The 20,604-nt window shown below is 45.8% G+C and overlaps 1 protein-coding gene across 1 annotated transcript in view; it reads left to right on the top strand.

Moving 5' to 3' along the window:
• Nucleotides 1-20,604, top strand: part of COL22A1 (collagen type XXII alpha 1 chain) — a 900,581-nt gene that overhangs the window by 808,634 nt on the left and 71,343 nt on the right. Inside the window, exon 54 of the mRNA XM_069220797.1 lies at nucleotides 424-468. Coding sequence (XP_069076898.1) covers nucleotides 424-468 — 45 coding nt within the window. The remainder of the gene's footprint in view (nucleotides 1-423; nucleotides 469-20,604) is intronic.

The raw sequence follows: 20,604 nt of genomic DNA, 5'->3' as shown, positions 1-20,604 counted from the left end.
GGTTCCACCAGGCAATAATCTCTGTCTCTGATCACTGACTGACCAGAAGCAGAAGATGTCAAGTTCAGCTCTTAAATGTAGTTTACCTTAGAATACATTTAGAGCTTATGAATATCAGCTGCAAAATGCAACAGGAAACCTATCTAGGCATCCTTGTTTGATAACCAGATAGTTATTTCAAAAGAGAATGACAAAAGATGTCCATTTCTCACTGAAATGACAGATTTAGGCGGCACAAACTCAATGCTGTTGTCGTGAACCAAGGGAAGAAATTGCCTTTAGAAATATAAGCCAAAGGAAGATTATCCGCAGTTTGGTTCTGATAGAGCAGAATGTTATTGAACAATCAGTCATTGGTTGCACGCCCACACCAGAGGACAAATGAGTTAGGCAGACGCAGTAACCATGGTTTCTGTCTTTCAGGGTTTCAAAGGTCACCGAGGAGAAGCAGGAGTTCCGGGTGAAAGGGTATGTTTACATCTCTTGAATTATGTTGCAAATTGACCAGTTTGCAAGCTCTAAAAATGAAGAGCTGTAATAATTATTCTTTTTATATAAAGCTCGTGCTCCCTCTGTTAACAAACTCAGCAGTGTCATCTTATAGATTTTGGGGTTCCTGGGCAAGACGCATTTTGGGGGCCCCTGTACGGAACAAATTTGAATTCTATTATTCATTTACTACTGATTCAAGCCCACACATTATGCCAAACAATACTAAATTATATCTGTATATATGTGTTTGCAGTTTAGGTCTGCCTTGTATGGAACCCAAAAAAGGTAGAGGTAGTTAGAGAACAGAGATGTTTAACTAGAGAAATAAAATATGTTTTTGTTTGTTTGTATAAATGCTATGTCGTGGGGGTCACCTTATTCTTAGAACCATGCCCTCCTCTTTAATGTCGCCCATTTGCAGATTCACAACTCTTTCAAATGTACCTCCCCTTCCTTCACAGACATTTGATGCTACATGCATTTGAATGCAGCAAACAAGCAAGCACCCCCTATAACTCTCACTGTGTCACACCTACTTCCTCGTCCCAAAATCTGGTACTCATTTCCTGTTATATGTTTCCAGGGATGGTTCCTATTGAACCCTATTTAAACAAATACTATTAAAACTCTGTACATTGTACATCGATCCTGAGGAGGTGATGGCAGTTTTGCTTCATGGCTTGATATCTGTAACTATAAAGTCCATAGTCTGTTGTATGGTGAGACACAGAACTAATGAGAAAAAAAATCACACCTACAATGAGTTATTGTAGATATCTATTCTTCACCACAGACTGAAATATACTCCTGTCCAAAATCATCTCTGGGCTCCTCGTATTCTAAAAATAAGGAGAGAGAAGGCCATGCACTGGACAATTTCGAAAAGATGCAGTGATTATGCTCCTCCCAGAGGAGCTATGACTCAAAATCTTAAACTTGGAGCATTTTTGGAGACCAATTAAGATAGGTTCTTTGTGAAGATCTCACTCACGCTGACGAGGGACTCTAAAGGAGATATTACTTCTTTCTGTGTCGTTAATGCTGATACTGTGGCTTCAGTTTAGCATACTACCAATAATCTACAGCATGCTCCATGTGTGTATGTAACCCATTTATTTTGTGGTATTGGTCTTGGGGGTGTTTCTTTGTACCCGTTCTCTTTCAGAATTTTTTTAGGCCCTTTGTGGTCAGATTAGCACCTGAGTCTTATCCATTGAGCTATTGATATGGTGCCTCTTCTTCTCGGGGTTTCAAGCTTATGATGACATACACTACACCTGAGCATAGAAATGGAACTCTTGCCTTTTACCCAGGAATACCTTTTCAGAATGATGCTGTGTTTCCATGAATGAACAGTTCTGACTTGCATTTGTGAATTTGTTTAGAGTGGGACCAAGAAAGGGAAATCTGGTTCCTGCAATCGGGCTGTCCTATGTGTATCTAATCATATGCAGCATTCATTTACATCAAAATGTGTGCTCCATGTTCACAGTAGCGGCTTGTACCTTTTGAAAGTGGTGGGGTGACTGAAATTCCACCCCACTTCACAAAAGAAAAGAAAACACACCCTCCCTCCAAAACCCCAACATAAACCACCTCTTCCTCCCAAAGCTCAAATAACACCATAACACTAACTATAAAATAAACACAACCACTACACTTACATGTATTACACACTTACATGCATTTCACACACACTCATTACACATTTAAAATAAAAAACTGCACTTACCCATGAGCTGTGCGTTCTCCTGTATGTTCTTCTGTTCTCCGAAAGAGGAAGAGCTTCCCTAACCAATCCAGATGCTGCTCTCATGCTGTTTAACAGCATGAGAGCATAGCCTGGATTGGATGAAATGGCCTGGCTTGACGCTCCTTCAGGCCCTAGAGGTCTATGCTTGGTCTCCACCCAGCTGTCATAAAACAGCTGAGTGGAGAGCTTCAAAGTGCCATGTCACTTTGGCCGGTGCAAAACAGCCAACCAAAGTGACATGCACACTTTGGAGCATCAAGTGAAGGCACTGCTCCAGTCTTCTTCTGCTGGCAGCAGAGGCTGTCCTCTGCTGCCAGGAACAGAGGACATGCCTAGAATATATCTCTGGGCTGGTATGCGCTGCGCCAGTAAAAATAAAATGGCAATAAGCATTTTAATTGCCATTTTATTTTTGCCTGCGTGGCTAGCAGCGGGTGGTGGGGGGGCGACACTCCCCCACCCTCAAGAAGAAACCGCTGCTGAGAGTTAATTTAACACATTTGATTGTGACCCCATCCTTTACACCTGTACGAGTCAGCAGTGAATTCACTTAATTATCTATGGTTTGTTTTGAGAATCTATGTAGCACCCGTAGTTTAACTGGAAGTTTAAAGTGCTTTGAGGAAATGGATATTGACGAGGAACAGTAAAAAAAAAATGTTGATGCAAAAAATATTACTGTCGTTGACTTAGGGGCTCTTTATGAGTTTGGTGGTTCCACCACAGGACCACCAAACTCACGAGAAGGATGCCACTGCCATGTCAGTGACGTCCCCACCTAGCATATACAATGTTCCTGCCGGGCAGTAACATTGCTAGGATATTGGCCTCTGCTCCTTCAAGGAAGTCAATGCCATTATCCTAGCATTCCAGCACCCTCGGAATGTGCACTGTCTGCGGTGCAGAGAGTGTGCATTCCAAATGTGCTGGGCAGGGGTGCCTCTGCACTGCCCATGCAATGGTGATGGGCAGTGCAGGGTCCCCTTGTGGGTCTGGCTGTCCACCAGTCTTTTCATGGCAGGGTTTCCACCATGAAAAGGCTGGTGGAAAGTTGGGTTGTAATTAACCAGGTGACGCTGAGTTCAGTGCCACCATGGTTGGTTACAAGCCCGACCACCTTCACCCCTTCGGGATCTATGATGCTGGCGGGGATGGTGGTCTTTAGGTGGGTCCTCCCGCCAAACTTGTAATCGGGCGGTCGGACCACCTAGAGTGAGGCAGGCTTACCGTCAACAAGAGTGTGGCGGTCTTCGGACAGTCACACTTGTAATGAGACACTTGGATTTAATCTATGTGGGTGTAATTGATGAGGGGTGAACAAGCCTATGATACAAAAGCCAATGTATGTAAGGGATTTTCATGATGGAAGAAGTAGTATGTAGGCAGCATAGAGGACCTTGATTTACTTATTAGTGTGTGTGTTTAGCTGAGGACAATCTAAAACCTTTCAATTGATAATATGGTTGCAGTACTGATCATCCCTATCCCAAGTGTCACAACCTTGGTTTCAAATGTTATATTTGTAATACTCCATCTTATGAAGATTGTTCTCTAATCGAGAGACACTAGATGAGAATTATACCAGAGGACACAGCAGTATACTCAATACCCACTGGAACAGTTGCTCATTGGAAGCAGCTGTTGAGGGTATGTGGAAGAATCTACCTATGAAGCTGCTGGCCAGGTCACACCCCTTATGGGTCACACTCATGGTCAGTCGGACTGCCCTCCCTCCTATGGTGCCTACACAGAGTGATTTATAGCCATATTGGTTGTTGTTGTGAGAGTGCTTTTAGGTAGTTCCTTCACTCTGTTCAAGCTCCTCTCTGATGACTCATTTCCGGGCATGGAAGAAGACTTCCATAACCAAGTTCTCTATTGATGTTACTCATGTAATATGTATTATCTGCAACTTGTACATTTGAACATAAAAGCACTTATTTCAATGGCTGGTGAACTGTGTGGTTTTTCTGGAGCTCTAATCCATCAGATGGGGAACAGGCTACTATAGGATGATGCCCAGGTCAATTACACATGGGTAGGAATACCAACCTTTTAGTTTCATGATAGAATTTCAGTTTTTGATCAATTAAACCTGAGCTGGTTATATAGCAGCCAGTGCTTCACTGCTTGGAGTCATTGGCCTAGGGCATCTGCGAGATTTACCAAGCTTCGGTTGATCTCACTGTAGGAGATAATGTTGGACATTCTGATTATGTCTGGAAGAGGGTAATGAATGCATTATTGAGTACAAGAGCAATGAGTGTGCCTTGTGGAATGCAGATAACTGAGGTGAAAGGTACAGATTGCAAAGGATAAATATTTTTAATAATATGATGCCTTTGAGGAAATCTGGAAGAGACCCAATTCTCAATGGCACTTTGGATTCCAAAAGAGCTTAGTCTCTGGAGTAGTCTGGGTTTTGTATCATATCAACGGTGGTGGAAGAGAGGTCTAAAGCCAAAGGATCAGGATCTCTATTTGTGTCAACAGTGTACTTTGGACCATTAGATAATGATCATGATGAATTCCATGTATCTGCAAGGACAGAATAAGTGCTTGGAGGGGCAATTGTGTTTTTGAGAAGAGAAGTGATCTGGGCGAAGGCTAATCATCCCCACAATTTGCCCCTTAAGGGGTTTTTGTGATAGGTCAGAAGTTGGCCGGGTTAAGGTCTTGTTTCTTTACAGTGGTTTCACATGAAAGATCTTGATATCAATGGGAAAGTTTAGTGAGTTGTTCCTGATGTCTTTGATTGGGAAAGTAGCTGAGGTAGAGAGGAATGAGTTCCTAATAGTTATGGGGAGCAGGGGTCTTCTGACAGCCCATCAACTCCACTTGTCCTAGTGAGGTCAATGAGACTTTTGGTAAGATATAGTTGAAGCTGTCAGGTGTTGACTTTGAAGATAAAGTATGAGGTCAATGTGTCAATTATAAGTAGATGATTACAAAGCAGGTGCCTTATGGGCTCTGGAATCCAGCAATGATTTTGTGTATTACCTTTGATCAACATACTGCTTTGGTGATATTTGTGGGTGTGATGGAGTCTCTTAACCTTCTCAAGAGTAGCTTTGTATATTTTATAATGGTGGTGGAAACAGAGTCTGTCCTTGGGGTTGTTTCTTTATTCCACTGTGTTTGTAGGAATTTTTTCAGCTGAGTCTGAACCGCTGGCCTTTCTCTGGTATTGTGGGCGTGCAGGGGGCTTTAGATGGGTGTATTTGTTAAAAGCATTGGAAAGCCAGAGGTGGAACTATTGAAGTGGCATCATGGAGTAGATTAACACAGTGGTCACTGGGATAACTTGCTGTCATGGTATGCATTCTAGGAAGGTATTCTTGACTCAATATGTGAGCAGGATGTGAAATGTGTTTGGAAGCAGGTCTGGTTTGCCAAAGTATGTGTTGAGGTAGCCTAATATTTAAATATTTGTGTGTTCAGTGGCAATGTCTTTGATGAGTTGAGAAAGCTGTCTGAGGAGGCTGATTGTTTTTTGGGGGATTTTAGAAAAGGAAGAATGTGGAAATGAAGGCCACGGAAGATTAATGCCTGACAAGTTAAAAATTTGCATTCTGCAGCTGAAAAGCATTGCTGGTGGTAGGTAAGGAGCTTTTAAAACTCCTAATTCTTCAGAGGTCTTATCAGGATGATTCTTATCAGGATGTAGTCGCCTGATAGCTTATTGACATGTAGAATGATCACTGCAAGCCCACCTTCTAAGGTCTCTGTTCTGAATTTGAGGTCCATGCCTCTGTTACTTTAGGAAATGGGGTTATTAGTTATGTGGCCTGCACAAGTACTAGGCCCACGGTTCCTCTTACTGTGAACAAGGAGCCCCATTGTAGTGCTTGACTGTTTCAGGGTAGCATGGCAGAGCAGTCCAAGGCTAGTTATTACTGTTCACTGGCAATCAATAATAACACTCAATAAATTATTGTCCAGTTAATAGTTTTTCTTTAGTGAAAGGAGAAGTATATTCATTGCATGTACACTTCTAAATACTATGCAGTAATTTACAAATGTGTACATTGGTATATGGGAAATACCATAGATGGCATCATATATTCACAATTGACCCCTAAAGGGGTCATAGAAACATATGAAGTAAGTATGTTGGCTTGGTCAAGGTTCAACAGCAATAAACCTCATGTTTAAATCATCATCTAGTAGTTAATGGAATCATCCAAAACAATAATCCTGTGTAAATACACTTATTAAAAAAAAAAAACAGTGGGGCCCCCACATTTCTTCACAATTTTTCTATTAAATTGGCATGGTTTAAATATGACTAGATGTGTTGCATTTAAATTCTGGTGCCTATTTTAAAAATGCAATCACAAGCATCATTGCCAAAGATACTGTTCCGATTAACTAGGTCTTACTAATATGTAAAGGTATACAAAATGTGATTCCTAGAAATGGCATTGGGGACGTTTAAAGACTATTTGGAGTCATTTTCCCTTTTGACACATACTCCTAGCCAGATATAAATGAGAAAAGACATTTGTGGCGGCCCATTACAGAGTGGTTGACTGCCGCTCATTTTTTCCTGCTTAAAAGCACTGTTATCAGCATGATACTTTTCTTAGCCAGAGCCTGACGCCCCCCCCGAGATCAATTAAGGACCCCCTAGGGGGCCGGCCCCCAGTTTGATGACTCCTGTCCTAGAGGGTGCAGCACTCCCAGCTGTGGAGAAAAAGCTCCGGCCTTGGGAGTGCTAGAAAACAATAAGAAAATGAAGGTCCAGGATTCTATGACTGTGCAAACAGGATCATATTATAATTTAAAAAATATTTAAGACAGCTGCTGCCCTCCTATAGCCCCTCCATGTCTTCATTTTAAATTGGTGGTGCCCCTTGCCCATTTTAGGGGTCACCACAAGGAGCCAAATGTCCAAATAACAAAGGCCCTGTGTGATTATGGGGCGTTCTTCTGGGAGCAGTGAACAAGAGTAGCTTTTCTCTAGCTGTGCTGTGAAGACCTGTGTAGCTTTTCCTTTTTTTGTTATTTTTGAAGTGGGTGCTCAATTCCACCCTAACACCCCAATGTTTCTCCTCAGATGTGGTCTGCCCTAGGAACCCTCCCCTGGTTGACCCTGCCAGTTCCCTGTACTGGCAGAATCCCCTTTGCTGCCTATGGGAGCCGGCAGCTCTTTTCCCCTGTCTGCAAGCAGAGATCTCTTTTCATACAGTCGCTGCCCACTCCCCCTAGACACAGGCACGGTGAGTGGGGCAGGCCCACCACTACTGGGGGGAGCACAACAGTGCTTACCTCCTTTGCTTTGGATGGGCCGCGGATTTGGTCCCTGCCCCTTTTTGATAGAAATGGTCTGGGGGATAGGGCCCTTGCTCCAGTAGAGAGTCTGGGAAAGGGTCCCCACGTACAATCCCCTCCATGCAAAAAATGAATATTGAATCCTGCACCGACCCCTAGGCCCTGGCCCACCCCTGAGATCTGGCCCCCCTACTTTGTTCAATGGGCTTGGGCATGCACATCCCTGGTACAGTGTGACAGCTGATTGTTTGATGCAGAGCATTCCTCCCCACCCCTTTCTTCCTCAGGCGCAACATGAAGTACTGTTAATTGCTCCCATTGTGTGGGCAGGCCTTTGTTACTGCTGCTGGAGAGAAATGTAATTAACTGAGAACAGCAGGGTGACAAAAGTCCAGGTCTATAATCCTAAACTGAACCAAAGAAATGAACTGAAAGGAAAGAGAATCTTTAAGGCAGTTCTCTCCCTATGTGTATAATAAAATGTCACTAAAGCCAAAACAGTGACTTTCCCCATTAGCGTACACTAACATTATAAGGCCTACCCCAGGTCAATAGCTAATCCTGCAGAGTCCACATTGTGCCAGGCTATTTGTGTGTAGCCCACAAGTGTGTACACGCATGTGCACACATGATCACATGCAAGTGTCCCTTACCCTTGCTGCGTTGCAGCAGCCTTATCTTAAAAAGCCGGATGCTGGTGGTAAACACGTGCAGTCCATTTGCCATGTGATTACCGTGGGTGGGAAACATGTAGTGAGACTCACCCACAGTAAAAAGTCCAACACTGGGGGATCGAAAAAGCAAAAAATCTGAGTGTACTCAATGGGCAGAACTCACCTGCAACAGTTACAGTTCAGGTCATGGATGTTATTGTGATTCTCATTCATTGGTCTAACTTCAAGTGAGGCTGCAGGACAGGCATTGGTTAGAGAATGTAGAGGATGACGATGGGGTGGATAGGGTTAGGATGGCAAAAGAGTAAGAAAGGAGAATGAAAGATGAGAGAAATGATAAAATGAGTGGTAAGTATGCAGGTTGGCGGGTTAAGAGGGAAAAGGAAGAGGTGGCAGATAGAGTGAACAAGGTGAAAGGGGAATAAAGGTGGGGGGATGGATTTCAGTGCAAGGCGAGAGGTTGGAAAGTGAGGAGAACAATATCCATCTCCTGTATGGTAGCATATGGTGTGACGTGAGGATGATGGGAGAGGTCTGAAGGTGGGGATGTAACAAATACATTTTTTTAATGGATGTAAAGGGAGCTAGGGGGGAAAGCCAAAGGAGGGGTGTGTCCTAGGAAATAACAAGGCACAGATGGAGTTAAAGCTCATTGGAAAATCAAAGCAGAACTATTTTGACTATTTATGTAACTGTCAATCATTTTTCATATGATTTTTTTAAGAAAGCTGACATATTCTTTTTGCAAAAATTTAAAGAAAACTTGAGCCTAAATGGCTATGTTTGATATTTTCAATTTAGAATTAGTATTCTTTACACTGAATTGAAAATGGTTGGGCTGGAGTAGTGCATCTCTGCTTTCTTAGAGTGAATTTAGGTTGCTGAAAGATGTGAGGAACTTCTCCACTGGTGTTAGAAATGGGGTCTTTGGTTGGCAGTCAGGTTACCCCCTGTTCAAGCAAGGACCCTATCTCTAGTCAGGGTAAGTCACACACAATCCAATTTATCCTGTGCCCTCCCCCTGGTAGCTTGGCGCTGAGCAGTCAGGTTTAACTTAGAAGGCACTGTTTAAAGTATTTGTGCAATAAATTATGCAATAACACAGTATAGAAACCACAAAAATACACCACACAGGTTTAGAAAAATATAGAATATTTATCTGGATATAATAAGGTAAAAACGATCAAGATTTGATAAGTACACGTTGAAATATCACTTTAGAGAATGATAAAAAGAGTCTTAAGTTCTTAAAAGCAATAGTGTCTCTTGCAAGCACAAAGTACCTGGTTTGCGTCTAAATTATCCGCAAGGGACCACACAGAAGGAGATGCGTGGAAAACGGGGAGGTGTTTTTTCGGTTTCTCCAGATGCACACAGACGATGCGTCAATATTTTTCATGCAGCCAGGGCCTTGCGTCAATTTCCAGCATGCAGATTTGTATCCTCGTTGGGTTGCGGGGTATTTGGATGCCCCGGGGATGATGTAGAGAAATCCTTGGCGTGCAGGACGAAGTCCTAGGAGCTGAGTCAATCCGGTGGACGATGCAAGGAAATTTCTGTCTCATGGCAGGCGCTACGTCGATTCCTCTTGCAGGAAGCCGGGCTGCGTTTTTCTGGCTTGGTTTTGCGTCAATCCGGTGAGCCATGCGTCGAAGTTCCGGTCGCAATACCGCCGCTGTGTCGATCTCCACTCGGGGAGCCGGGCTGCAGCATTCCGGTTTGGCGTTCCGGTAATTTTCTCTCTGTAGGGCAGGCTGTGTGTTGATTCCGGCAGACTGTGTGCCGATTTTTGCCGCACAAGGAGTTCTTTGCAGAGATGAAGTCCTTTTGGCCCTGAGACTTCAGAAAACAGGAGGCAAGCTCAATCCAAGCCCTTGGAGAGCACTTTTCAGCAGAGCCAGAGGGCAGCAAGGTAGCAGGGCAGCAGCAAGGCAGCAGCCCTTTTCAGCAAAGCAGTCAGGTGAGTCCTTCGGGCAGCCAGGCAGCTTCTCTTAGCAGGTTGCAGTTTCTGGTTCAGAGTTCCTTTCTGTTAGACATGGAGTCTTTGGTTGACAGTCAGGTTACCCCCTATCCAGGCAAGGACCCTCAATCTAGTCAGGGTAAAAGAGAATCACCCTCAGCTAACCCCTGCTTAACCACTTGGCAGCTTGGCATGAGCAGTAGGCTTACCTTCAGAGTGCTAGGTGTAAAGTATTTGTACCAACACACACAGTAACTTAATGAAAACACTAAAAAAAAATGACACAACACAGGTTTCGAAAAATAGAAGTTATTGATCTAAACAAACAAGACCAAAATGACAAAAGTCCACAAACCACAAGTCAAGTTATCAATAAAAATGCAAAAAGAGTCTTCATGTAATTTTAAACACACACTAATGCTGTTAGCGTGAAAATGTACCTTGGGTGCGTCACAAATAACCCTGCACGGGTGAGTGTGCATCAAAAAGGGCTTGCGATGCATTGATTTCACCCACGAGCGAGACCTTGCATCGCTTCTCCTTTAGTTGGGTTGGCGTGCGTTGTTTATTCTCTCTGCAGGACAGCGATGCGTGAATCCAGTTAGCACTCTCAGGTCCGGGCAGGCCGTGCGTCATTTTTACACGCCCAGCGGTGTTTGCATTGGAAATCCAGCCGGACGATGATCCAAAAACCACACAGCGTGGGTTGCGATCCCACCAGCCTCCATCAGTGATGCTGTGCGTCGTTTCTCCAGGTGCTCGCGTTGATCTTCCGCTCGCGTTGCAGGTGAGCATCAATTTTTAGCCGCAAAGCCGGCGGCGCATCAATTTTTCAGCTGCAGATCGGAGTTGCGTCGATCTTTTCCCTGCACTGCAGTCTGTGCATGGATTTCTTACTCTTGGGCTGCCAGCTTCTCCTTTCAGGGTCCCAGGAACGGCTGGTCACCACTTGGCAGAGTGGGAGTCTCTTCAGAGACTTCAGGTGCTGGCAGAGAGGAGTCTTTGCTGTCCCTGAGACTTCAAACAACAGGAGGCAAGCTCTAAATCAAGCCCTTGGAGATCTTCACAAGAAGGAAGGCAACACAAAGTCCAGTCTTTGTCCTCTAGCACAGGCAGAAGCAGTAACTGCAGGATAGCTCCATAAAGCACAGTCACAGGCAGCTCTTCTTCCTCAGCTCTTCAGCTCTTCTCCAGGAAGAGGTTCATCTTGGTTTCCAGAAGTGTTCTAAAGTCTGTGGTTTTGGGTGCCCTCATTATACCCATTTTCTCCTTTGAAGTGAATCTTGCCTTGCCCAAGCCAGGCCCAGGACACTCATCAGGGGGTTGGAGACTGCATTGTGTGAGGGCAGGTACAGCCCTTTTAGGCGTAAGTGACCACTCTTCCCCTCCCTCCTAGGACTGATGGCTCATTGGGAAATGCAGGCTACACCCCAGCTCCCTTTGTGTCACTGTCTAGTGAGAAGTGCAACCAGCCCAACTGTCAAACTGACCCATAAAGGGAATCCACAAACAGGCAGAGTCACAGAAATGGTTTAAGCAAGAAAATGCTCACTTTCTTAAAGTGCCATTTTCAAACACACAATCTTAAAATCAACTTTACTAAAAGATGTTTTTTTAAATTGTGAGCTCAGAGACCCCAAACTCCACAAGTCTATCTGTTCCCAAAGGGAATCTACACTTTAATCATATTTAAAGGTAGCCCCCGTGTTAACCTACGAGACGGACAGGCCTTGCAACAGCGAAAAACAAATTTAGCAGTATTTTACTGTCAGGACATATAAAACACATTACTATATGTCCTACCTTAACCATACACTGCACTCTGCCCTTGGGGCTACCTCGGGGCTACCTTAGGGATGTTTGGGGTTGTGTGAGTGAAATGCACAAGGGAGATGTCAACTAACACATCCAGACATGGATTTTAAGGCACAGAAGGATTTAAGTGCAGAGAAATACTTACTTTCTAAAAGTGGCATTTCTAAAATAGTAATATTAAATCCAACTTCACCAGTCAGCAGGATTTTGTATTACCATTCTGGCCATACTAAATATGACTGTGTTACCTCTTCCAGATCAGAATCTCCCACTCAAACAGTATATGAGGATAGCCCTAATGTTAGCCTATGAAAGGAGCAGAACTCACAGCTGTGTAAAACAATTTTAGGAGTTTTACACTACCAGGACATATAGACTACACAGGTAGATGTCCTGCCTTTTACCTACATAGCACCCTGCCCAATGGGTTACCTAGGGCCTTCCTTAGGGGTAACTTATATGTAGGAAAAGGGGAGTTTAAGGCTTGGCAATTACTACTTTTAAATGCCAAGTCAAATTGACAGTGAAACTGTACGCAGAGGCCTTGTAATGGCAGGCCTGGGACATGGTTTTGGGCTACTTATGTGGGTGGCACAACCAGTGCTGCAGGCCCACTAGTAGTATTTAATTTACAGGCCTTGGGCACATGTAGTGCACTTTGCTGGGGACTTACAAGTAAATTAAATATGCCAATTGGGTATACGCCAATGTCACCATGTTTTAGGGAGAGAGCATATGCACTTTAGCACTGATTAGCAGTGGTAAAGTGTGCAGAGTCCTTAAACCTGCACAAATTAGGTCAGAAAAAGAGAAAGAGGAAGCCAAAATGTTTGGGGGTGACCCTGCAGAAAGGCTATTTCCAACATACCCCCTTCCAGCCTAAAGCCAGTGTAGGCCAATCAACACTCTGATGGACTTCCCTGCTTAAGGCGATTGAACATGGACAATGGCCCACTACTGCAGGGGCACTTGCCAGTTCTAAACCTTTCTGAACTTCGTGAGGCTCCTCTCTCTATACTGTCTGGGGCCACTGAACTGACCCATGGGGAACCCTTCTCCTCCTCTGTGGACCCCATCTGCGAAGGTCTTAACCTTAATTTGCTCACAGATGCATCCCAGTAGGCAGACAGTACCTCCATGGCCAACAAAGTGATGTGGCTGGTGCCACTCCTTTGGTCTGACTTCTGTCCCCATCCCAGGGAAAGTTCTGTCCACAAGGACAGCAACCAAAAGAGGCCACTGACAGCTGTCAGTGTCAAGAGCCAGGCCCCAGACCATCCACTGCTAAGTGGAAGCCCTGAGCAGGGCCAAGGGGCAAGCTTCTCCTCCAGCCTTAAAGCTGGCAGGGAGGTCCCTAGGGGCTCCTGAGTATTTCTGACCTCTGAGCTATCTCATAATGGGGGGCAGTAGCTCCAGGGGTCTGGCACCCCTTCTCCACTCTACCTCCCACCAATTTAGGGGTGGTACCCTGACACTGGTCAATCAACCCAAGGTCTGTACCCTGAGGCTGAACAGGGGACAAGGGTGAGTCTTTCTTCACCTTGCCCCTACATCTGGGCTCACGTACCCTCCTACTGGGGAGTGGTACTGCCACTAGGGGTCACCCCTCTCAGTTCTCCTGCCACTAGGGGAAACTAATTCCCCAGAATGCAGTCAGTGGGCATCTGGGGACTAACTATAACCCGACTCTGGGTCACCTCCCCACCCCACTCCATGGATACGAGGGCCATGGGCGGAAGAAATCCTTCCCGTGGGCTGGAGTCACCCTACACACCTGACCGGTGTACTGCTCTGGGGAAACTGGTCTCTCCACCATCATGGTATGACTAGCCCCTGTGTCCCTCAGAGCGGTGACTGGGACCCCATTCACTCCCACCTAGTAGAAGTGACGGCTCCCACCCTCAGGGATCACCAGCTTACCCTCTGAGTCTGTCTCCCAGCTGAAAGAGATGAAGGCACGGTCTACGACCTGCCCCTGGGGACTACTTTCCCCTAAGGCCACATGGGCCACCCCTGTAGAGGTCCCAACAGTGGGGTATTTCTTTGGGCAGACAGACCCCCTTCCTGTGCTCTAGCTGGGAGCACTCAAAGCAGAGGGGTTGGGAATGGGATGCTTTGGGCCACTGCCCACCAGAACCACCACCCTGTTTCTCAGATGGGGCATGGTAACCCTTTCCTCCCTTCTTACTCTGGGACTTGTCTGGGTCATCTTTAACCTCCCCCTCACTCAGTTGGGGGGAACCAGAACCACCCTTCCTGGGGTCACTCCCAGGTACCTTTTTGGACACTGGTGCTAACCCAGAGGTCCGCCTCCTCAGCAAGCTTCCTAGGATCAGTCTGTCAACCAGGTGCTGGCGCAACTCTGTATAACAAGTACTGAGCATATGCTCTCTCAGAATTAAATTATATAACCCTGTGTAATCGTTTACTTTAGTGCTCCACACCCATCCATTAAGTGCCTTACTGGAGAAATCCAAAAAGTCTACCCAGTTCTGTGTGGAGAGTTTGGTGCTGTCCCTGAACCTCTGACGGTATTTCTCATGTATCAGCCCAAACTTGGCAAGTAAAGCAGTTTCATGGGTGCGTATGTGTTTTGATCCCTTGGATCCAATGCAAGGAGTGTGTCCCTCCCCACTGCTGGTACATACCACCACAAGGCTGCCCTCCATTGCTCTTCAGAAACCCATGAGCCCTTAGTGCAACTTCATAAGCAGCCAACCACTTATCAGTGTCATCCCCCACCACATAACTTAGCACCACGTTTTGGGGTATACGAACATTCCTTTCCCCAGCAGGTCCTGCATGTATGCTGCCACCATCACTGCTGGACTCAGACTTCCTCGCCTTGATATCCAGCTCTTTGAGACTCAGTTCATGAGCCAACAAAAGTTTATTTTCAGCCAAGGCTCTTTCAGCTGCTCTCTCTGCTTTCCTCTCCTCTGCCTCCATGTTTACCTTTGCCATTTGCAGTTTAAATTCTCTCTCCTCCCTCATTTCCTCTGTGGTCAGACCATGGCTAGAGACACTGCTCCCTGGTTTACTAGGGGGCACTATTCCAGGGGTAACAACCCCTACTGCTGGCAAAAAATCCTTTGAGGGACCACCCTCCTGCTCCTCCTCCTCAACATTCTCATCTGAATGGGCTTCTGCCCAGGCCCTCTGTGCCTTTTGGTATTCCTCCTTTCTGGAGGCACCCTGGGTGGGTACTCCCATCCCCGTGCAGAACCTCTTCAGCTGGTTAGTGGCATATGTCTCCATCTTGGCTAGGTCAAATTCTTCAGCTCCTGCTTGAGACCCAGCCAGAGACATGTTGAATGAGGATTTAGTTAAAAATGTCAGGTAAAAAACGAAATTGCAGAAAAAGATTTAAAAAATCAAGTTGACCTTCAACTGTGGGTAGGTAGTGTACACGTAGCTATTGTATGTCACTGCACAAATACAAGTCCTATCCTCACCACTGATCACCAATGTTAGAAATGGGGTCTTTGGTTGGCAGTCAAGTTACCCCCTGTCCAAGCAAGGACCCTTTCTCTAGTCCGGGTAAATCACACACAATCCAAATTATCCTTTGCCCACCCACTGGTAACTTGGCAGTCAGGCTTAACTTAGAAGGCAATGTGTAAAGTATTTGTGCAATAAATCATGCAATAACACAGTATACACACCACAAAAATACACCACACAGGTTTAGAAAAATATAGAATATTTATCTGGATAAAATAAGGTCAAAACAATCAAGATTTGATAAGTACACATTGAAATCTCACTTTAGAGAATGATAAAAAGAGTCTTAAGTTCTTAAAAGCAATAGCGTCTCTTGCAAGCACAAAGTACCTCGTTTGCGTCTAAATTATCCGCAAGGGACCGCAGAGGAGGAGGTGAGTTGAAAACGGGGAGGTGTGCTTTTGTTTCTCCGAGTGCACACAGATGATGCGTCGATATTTTTCACACAGCCAGGGCCTTCCGTCGATTTCCAGCGTGCTGACTTGGATCCTCTTCGGGTTGCGGGGTATTTGGACACCTGAAAACAATGCGGAGAAATCCTGGGTGTGCAGGATGAAGTCACAGGAGCTGCGTCGATCCGGTGGGCAATGCAGGGAAATTTCTGTCACACAGCAGGCGCTACGTCGATTCCTATCGCAGGAAGTTGGGCTGCGTCATTCCGGCTCAGCTATGCGTTGATACAGTGGGCCGTGCGTCAAAGTTCCGGTTGCAGTGCCGGTGCTGTGGTGATCTCCACTCGGGGAGCCGGGCTGCGTCGTTCCGGTTTGGCGTTGCAGTGATTTTCTCACAATAGGGTAGCCTGTGCTTTGATTCCGGCAGGCTGTGTGTTGATTTTCGCCTCACAAGGAGGTCTTTGCAGAGATGAAGTCTTTTTGGCCCTGAGACTTCAGAAAACAGGAGGCACACTCAATCCAAGCCCTTGGAGAGCACTTCTCAGCAGAGCCAGAGGGCAGCAAGGTAGCGGGGCAACAGCAAGGCAGCAGTCCATTTCAGCAGAGCAGGTAGGTGAGTCCTTTGGGCAGCCAGGCAGCTTCTCTTAGCAGGTTGCAGGTTCTGGTTCAGAGTTCCTTTCCCAGTAGATATCTTGTCAAGAAGTGTCTGAGTTGGTAGGGTCAGAGGCCCTGTTTAAATACCCAAATGTGCCTTTGAAGTGGGGGTAGACTTCAAAGAGTGGCTTAGAAGTGCACAAGGTCTCCTTTCAGTTCCCTCCAGTCTGCCAGGGTCCCAGCATGGGGTTTGGCAGTCCATTGTGTGAGGGCAGGCCACTGTCCTTTGACATGTAAGTGTCAAGCCCTCCACCCTCCCAGCCCAGGAAGACCCATTCAGTATGCAGATGTGTGCAGGTGTGACTGGGCATCCTGTGTTTGGGGTTGTCTGAGTGAAATGCACAATGGAGCTGTCAACTAACCCAGCCAGACGTGGATTGTAAGGCACAGAGGGATTTAAGTGCAGAGAAATGCTCACTTTCTAACAGTGGTGTTTCTAGAATAGTAATATTAAATCCAACTTCACCAATCAGCAGGATTTTGTATTAGCATTCTGGCCATACTAAATATGACTTTGTTACCCCTTTCAGATCAGACTCTGACACTCAAACAGTATATGAGGGTAGCCCTAATCTTAGCTTATGAAAGAAGCAGGCCTTATACCAGTGTAAAACTATTTTAGGAGTTTTACACTACCAGGACATATAAACTACACAGGTACATGTCCTGCCTTTTACCTGCACAGCACCCTGCCCAATGGGTTACCTAGAACCTACCTTAGGGTTGACTTATATGTAGGAAAAGAGAAGTTTAAGGCTTGGCAAGTACTTTTAAATGCCAAGTCAAATTGGCAGTGAAACTGCGCACACAGGCCTTGCAATTGCAGGCCTGAGACATGGTTAAGGGCTACTTATGTGGGTGGCATGTGGGTGGCACAACTAGTGCTGCAGGCCCACTAGTAGTATTTAATTTACATGCCCTGGGTACATGTAGTGCACTTTGCTGGGGACTTACAAGTAAATTAAATATGTCAATTGATTATGAGCCAATATCACCATTGTTTTAGGGAGAGGGCATATGCACTTTAGCACTGATTAGCAGTGCTAAAGTGTGCAGAGTCCTAAAACCTGCACAAATTAGGTCAGAAAAAGAGAAAGAGGAAGCCAAAAAGTTTGGGGGTGACCCTGCAGAAAGGCTATTTCCAACATACCCCCTTCCAGCCTAAAGCCAGTGTAGGCTAATCAACACTCTGATGGACTTCCCTGCTTAAGGCGATTGAACATGGACAATGGCCCACTACTGCAGGAGCACTTGCCAGTTCTAAACCTTTCTGAACTTCGTGGGGCTCCTCTCTCTATACTGTCTGGGGCCACTGAACTGACCCATGGGGAATACTTATCCTCCTCTGTGGACCCCATCTGCGAAGTTCTTAACCTTAATTTTCTCACAGATGCATCCCAGTAGGCAGACAGTACCACCATGGCCAACAAAGTGATGTGGCCGGTGCCACTCCTTTAGTCTGACTTCTGCAGTGGTAAAGTGTGCAGAGTCCTAAAGCCAGCAAAAATAAGGTCAGAAAAAGAGAAGGAGGAAGCCAAAAACTTTGGGGGTGACCCTACAGAAAGGCCATTTCCAACAAGTGGGAAGTCTTTTTTATGTTTACACATAATGAATCATTACTATTAGATTATGAATTCACGTATTTATTTCAAAAAAATATTTGTGTTCTTCAAATATGGCTGATAAAGTTATTTTCAATAGCCATGTTCACATAGAATATATTGAGTCTTTCTTCAGCAAACTGTTCATCTTCAACTATGTTTATTATGTGCATAAATTTCTTGGGCGTCAGTCACTGAGTGCTTTAATTGTGAACAAGACTCATGTTGGGTCAAAGCGAGTATGATCCTCTCCATGACAAATTAATTTGAATAGACATTTCTCTGTAACATTACTGATGTGCGACTGATGGCTTGCAGTTTTCTGCAGGTGTGATGAGGGCTCCCTGTAGAATATGAAGAGGGGGCCCCTGAGTCTACTATTATCTATCTATGGATTTGTATAACACACTTGTCACCCATGAGGGTATCCAGATGCTGTAAGCTGCAGAGCTCCAGTCGAAAAACCAGGTCTTGAGGCCTTTCCTGGACTCCTGGAGGGATGGGGCCATTCTCATGTGGAATGAGAGGCTGTTCCAGGCTTTGCCTGCAATGAAGGACAAAGCACAGCCTCTGAGAGAGCTGCAATGGATGCATGGCTGACAGTGAGAGCGAAAGTGTTTGAAAGGTTGGTGGAAGTTAAGTCAGTTGTTGAGGCAAGTGCGTCTGAGGTTGTGAAGGGCCTTGTATGCGTAGGCCAAAATCTTGAATTAATAGCGTTTGTGCATAGGCAGCCACTGGAGGTTCCTAAGGTGGGGGGAGATGTGGGTTCTTTTAGGGAGGTCCAGGATAAGTCTGGTGGCTGATGTTTGATGATTTGGAGTCATTTTGTGAGGTGAGCTGAGCTTCCTGAGTAGAGAGCATTTCCGTAGTCAAGGCGGCTGGTGATGAGTGCCTGGGTGAATCTTCTTCTCATAGTGACTGGGAGCCACTTGAATCTTTTCCTCAGCATATGTAGGGGGAGGAAGCAGGTGGTGGTGACTTCATTGATCTGTTTCTCCATGCCGAGTTTATTGGCTGGGATGACCCCCCCCCCAACATGCTGGGGGTCATCCTAGACAATATACCAGTTCTAGACCCCACTCTACCATATCTCGTAGATCGTCTAAATTGGTCCATCCGGCTGTGGGGGCCTGCACTGCGCCCCTGTTGACCCATCATTCCATCTCTGCACTTATGTATGTCTCTGCACTTTCAATTTTCTTCTCTTTAATACTGGAGCTTCTCCCTAGACAGGGAGAGTACTGGTACTCACAGGGGCCCAGCAGCAGTGCGGCTGTTAGCTCCTCCCTGGCACTGACTAAACCATAGGTCACCTGATTGGCTTGCTGCAGCCTGTGATCGAGCTTTGAGCAGCAAACAAAGCGGTGTCTTCACATGCTTGAATGATTGAGTAGTGTGTGCATGTGGTTAACCATGGCTGGCATTGCCGTTCTGCTCACAAATGCTACATCCCAGTAGCTGATTATGTTGAGCTGAGGTGGGATAAGCAGGATGTTGCATGCACAATCTGTCTGTCCATCCTGGCCTGTGTTTTTGCTTTTTGCATTTTCATAAAGTGCAAATGTGACCTGCCTGAAGGTATTAGAGTGTTTTACATGAGCACCAGTTAAATTACACAAGGACACATTCATGCTTTTTAGGCCCTGGGAGATTAAGTGATTTGCCCAGAATCACAGGATGTTGAGGCAACGCCAGACTCGAACCTGATTCCCCAGTTCCAATGTCGGCAGCCCTGGCCATAACACCACATCCACTCCCTTGCCGTTTGTGCTTTAAAGCATCCTGCTTGTGTGCTCCGGGCACACTATAGCAGCCATAGGTCTGCCGGTTGGGGCTTTGACCCCCTGACCTCTTGACCTACATGACTGAAGGTCCTTCCAGACAGGTTCGAGGAAACAGAGCGCTACATGGGCCCACTTTTTCACAGACAATACCCATGTTGTAGCCTCAGCCTTCCCAAATGTCAGCCCAGCACCAACTAACGTGGCCTTAGGGGGTCGTTTATTCAGAAAATGCTACCTCAGTGGAGCTGTCAGATCCTGACAGATCTTGACACTGCTAGCTGGTATGACGGCAGACCTATGTGCGCATAGCAATATCTGTGCAATTATCTGAATTTAACAAAAGCATTTACAAAGAAAACTCTACAGATGGCAGAACTGTTGCTGTATTATTGTGCACAGTTCCACACCATGAAATATCAAATTAAATCCTTGCCTCCTAACCATACCCTCAGCCCCGCCCCTCCCTTAAATTTGGTGAGCACCTCCACTTATCTCTTTCCATTTAAAGCACTGATTGTGTACGTCTACAGTATTTTCCCCTCACGTTTCAGAGAGGAATAATCCACGTTGAGTATGACGCACTCTGTACCCCGCACGCGCCACCTCAGCCATTGCACACGCGCGAGGCCCCAACACCGGGTGAATACGTGAAAGGCTGCTGAATGTTTCAGAAGCCCTCGTCTGCTGTCAGGTATACCAAT

Source organism: Pleurodeles waltl, chromosome 2_2 (genome assembly GCF_031143425.1).
Source record: "Pleurodeles waltl isolate 20211129_DDA chromosome 2_2, aPleWal1.hap1.20221129, whole genome shotgun sequence".
NCBI classification, from domain to species: domain Eukaryota; kingdom Metazoa; phylum Chordata; class Amphibia; order Caudata; family Salamandridae; genus Pleurodeles; species Pleurodeles waltl.
The sequence above is the reverse complement of the archived record's forward strand: the minus strand, read 5'-3'. Positions and strand labels throughout refer to the sequence as shown.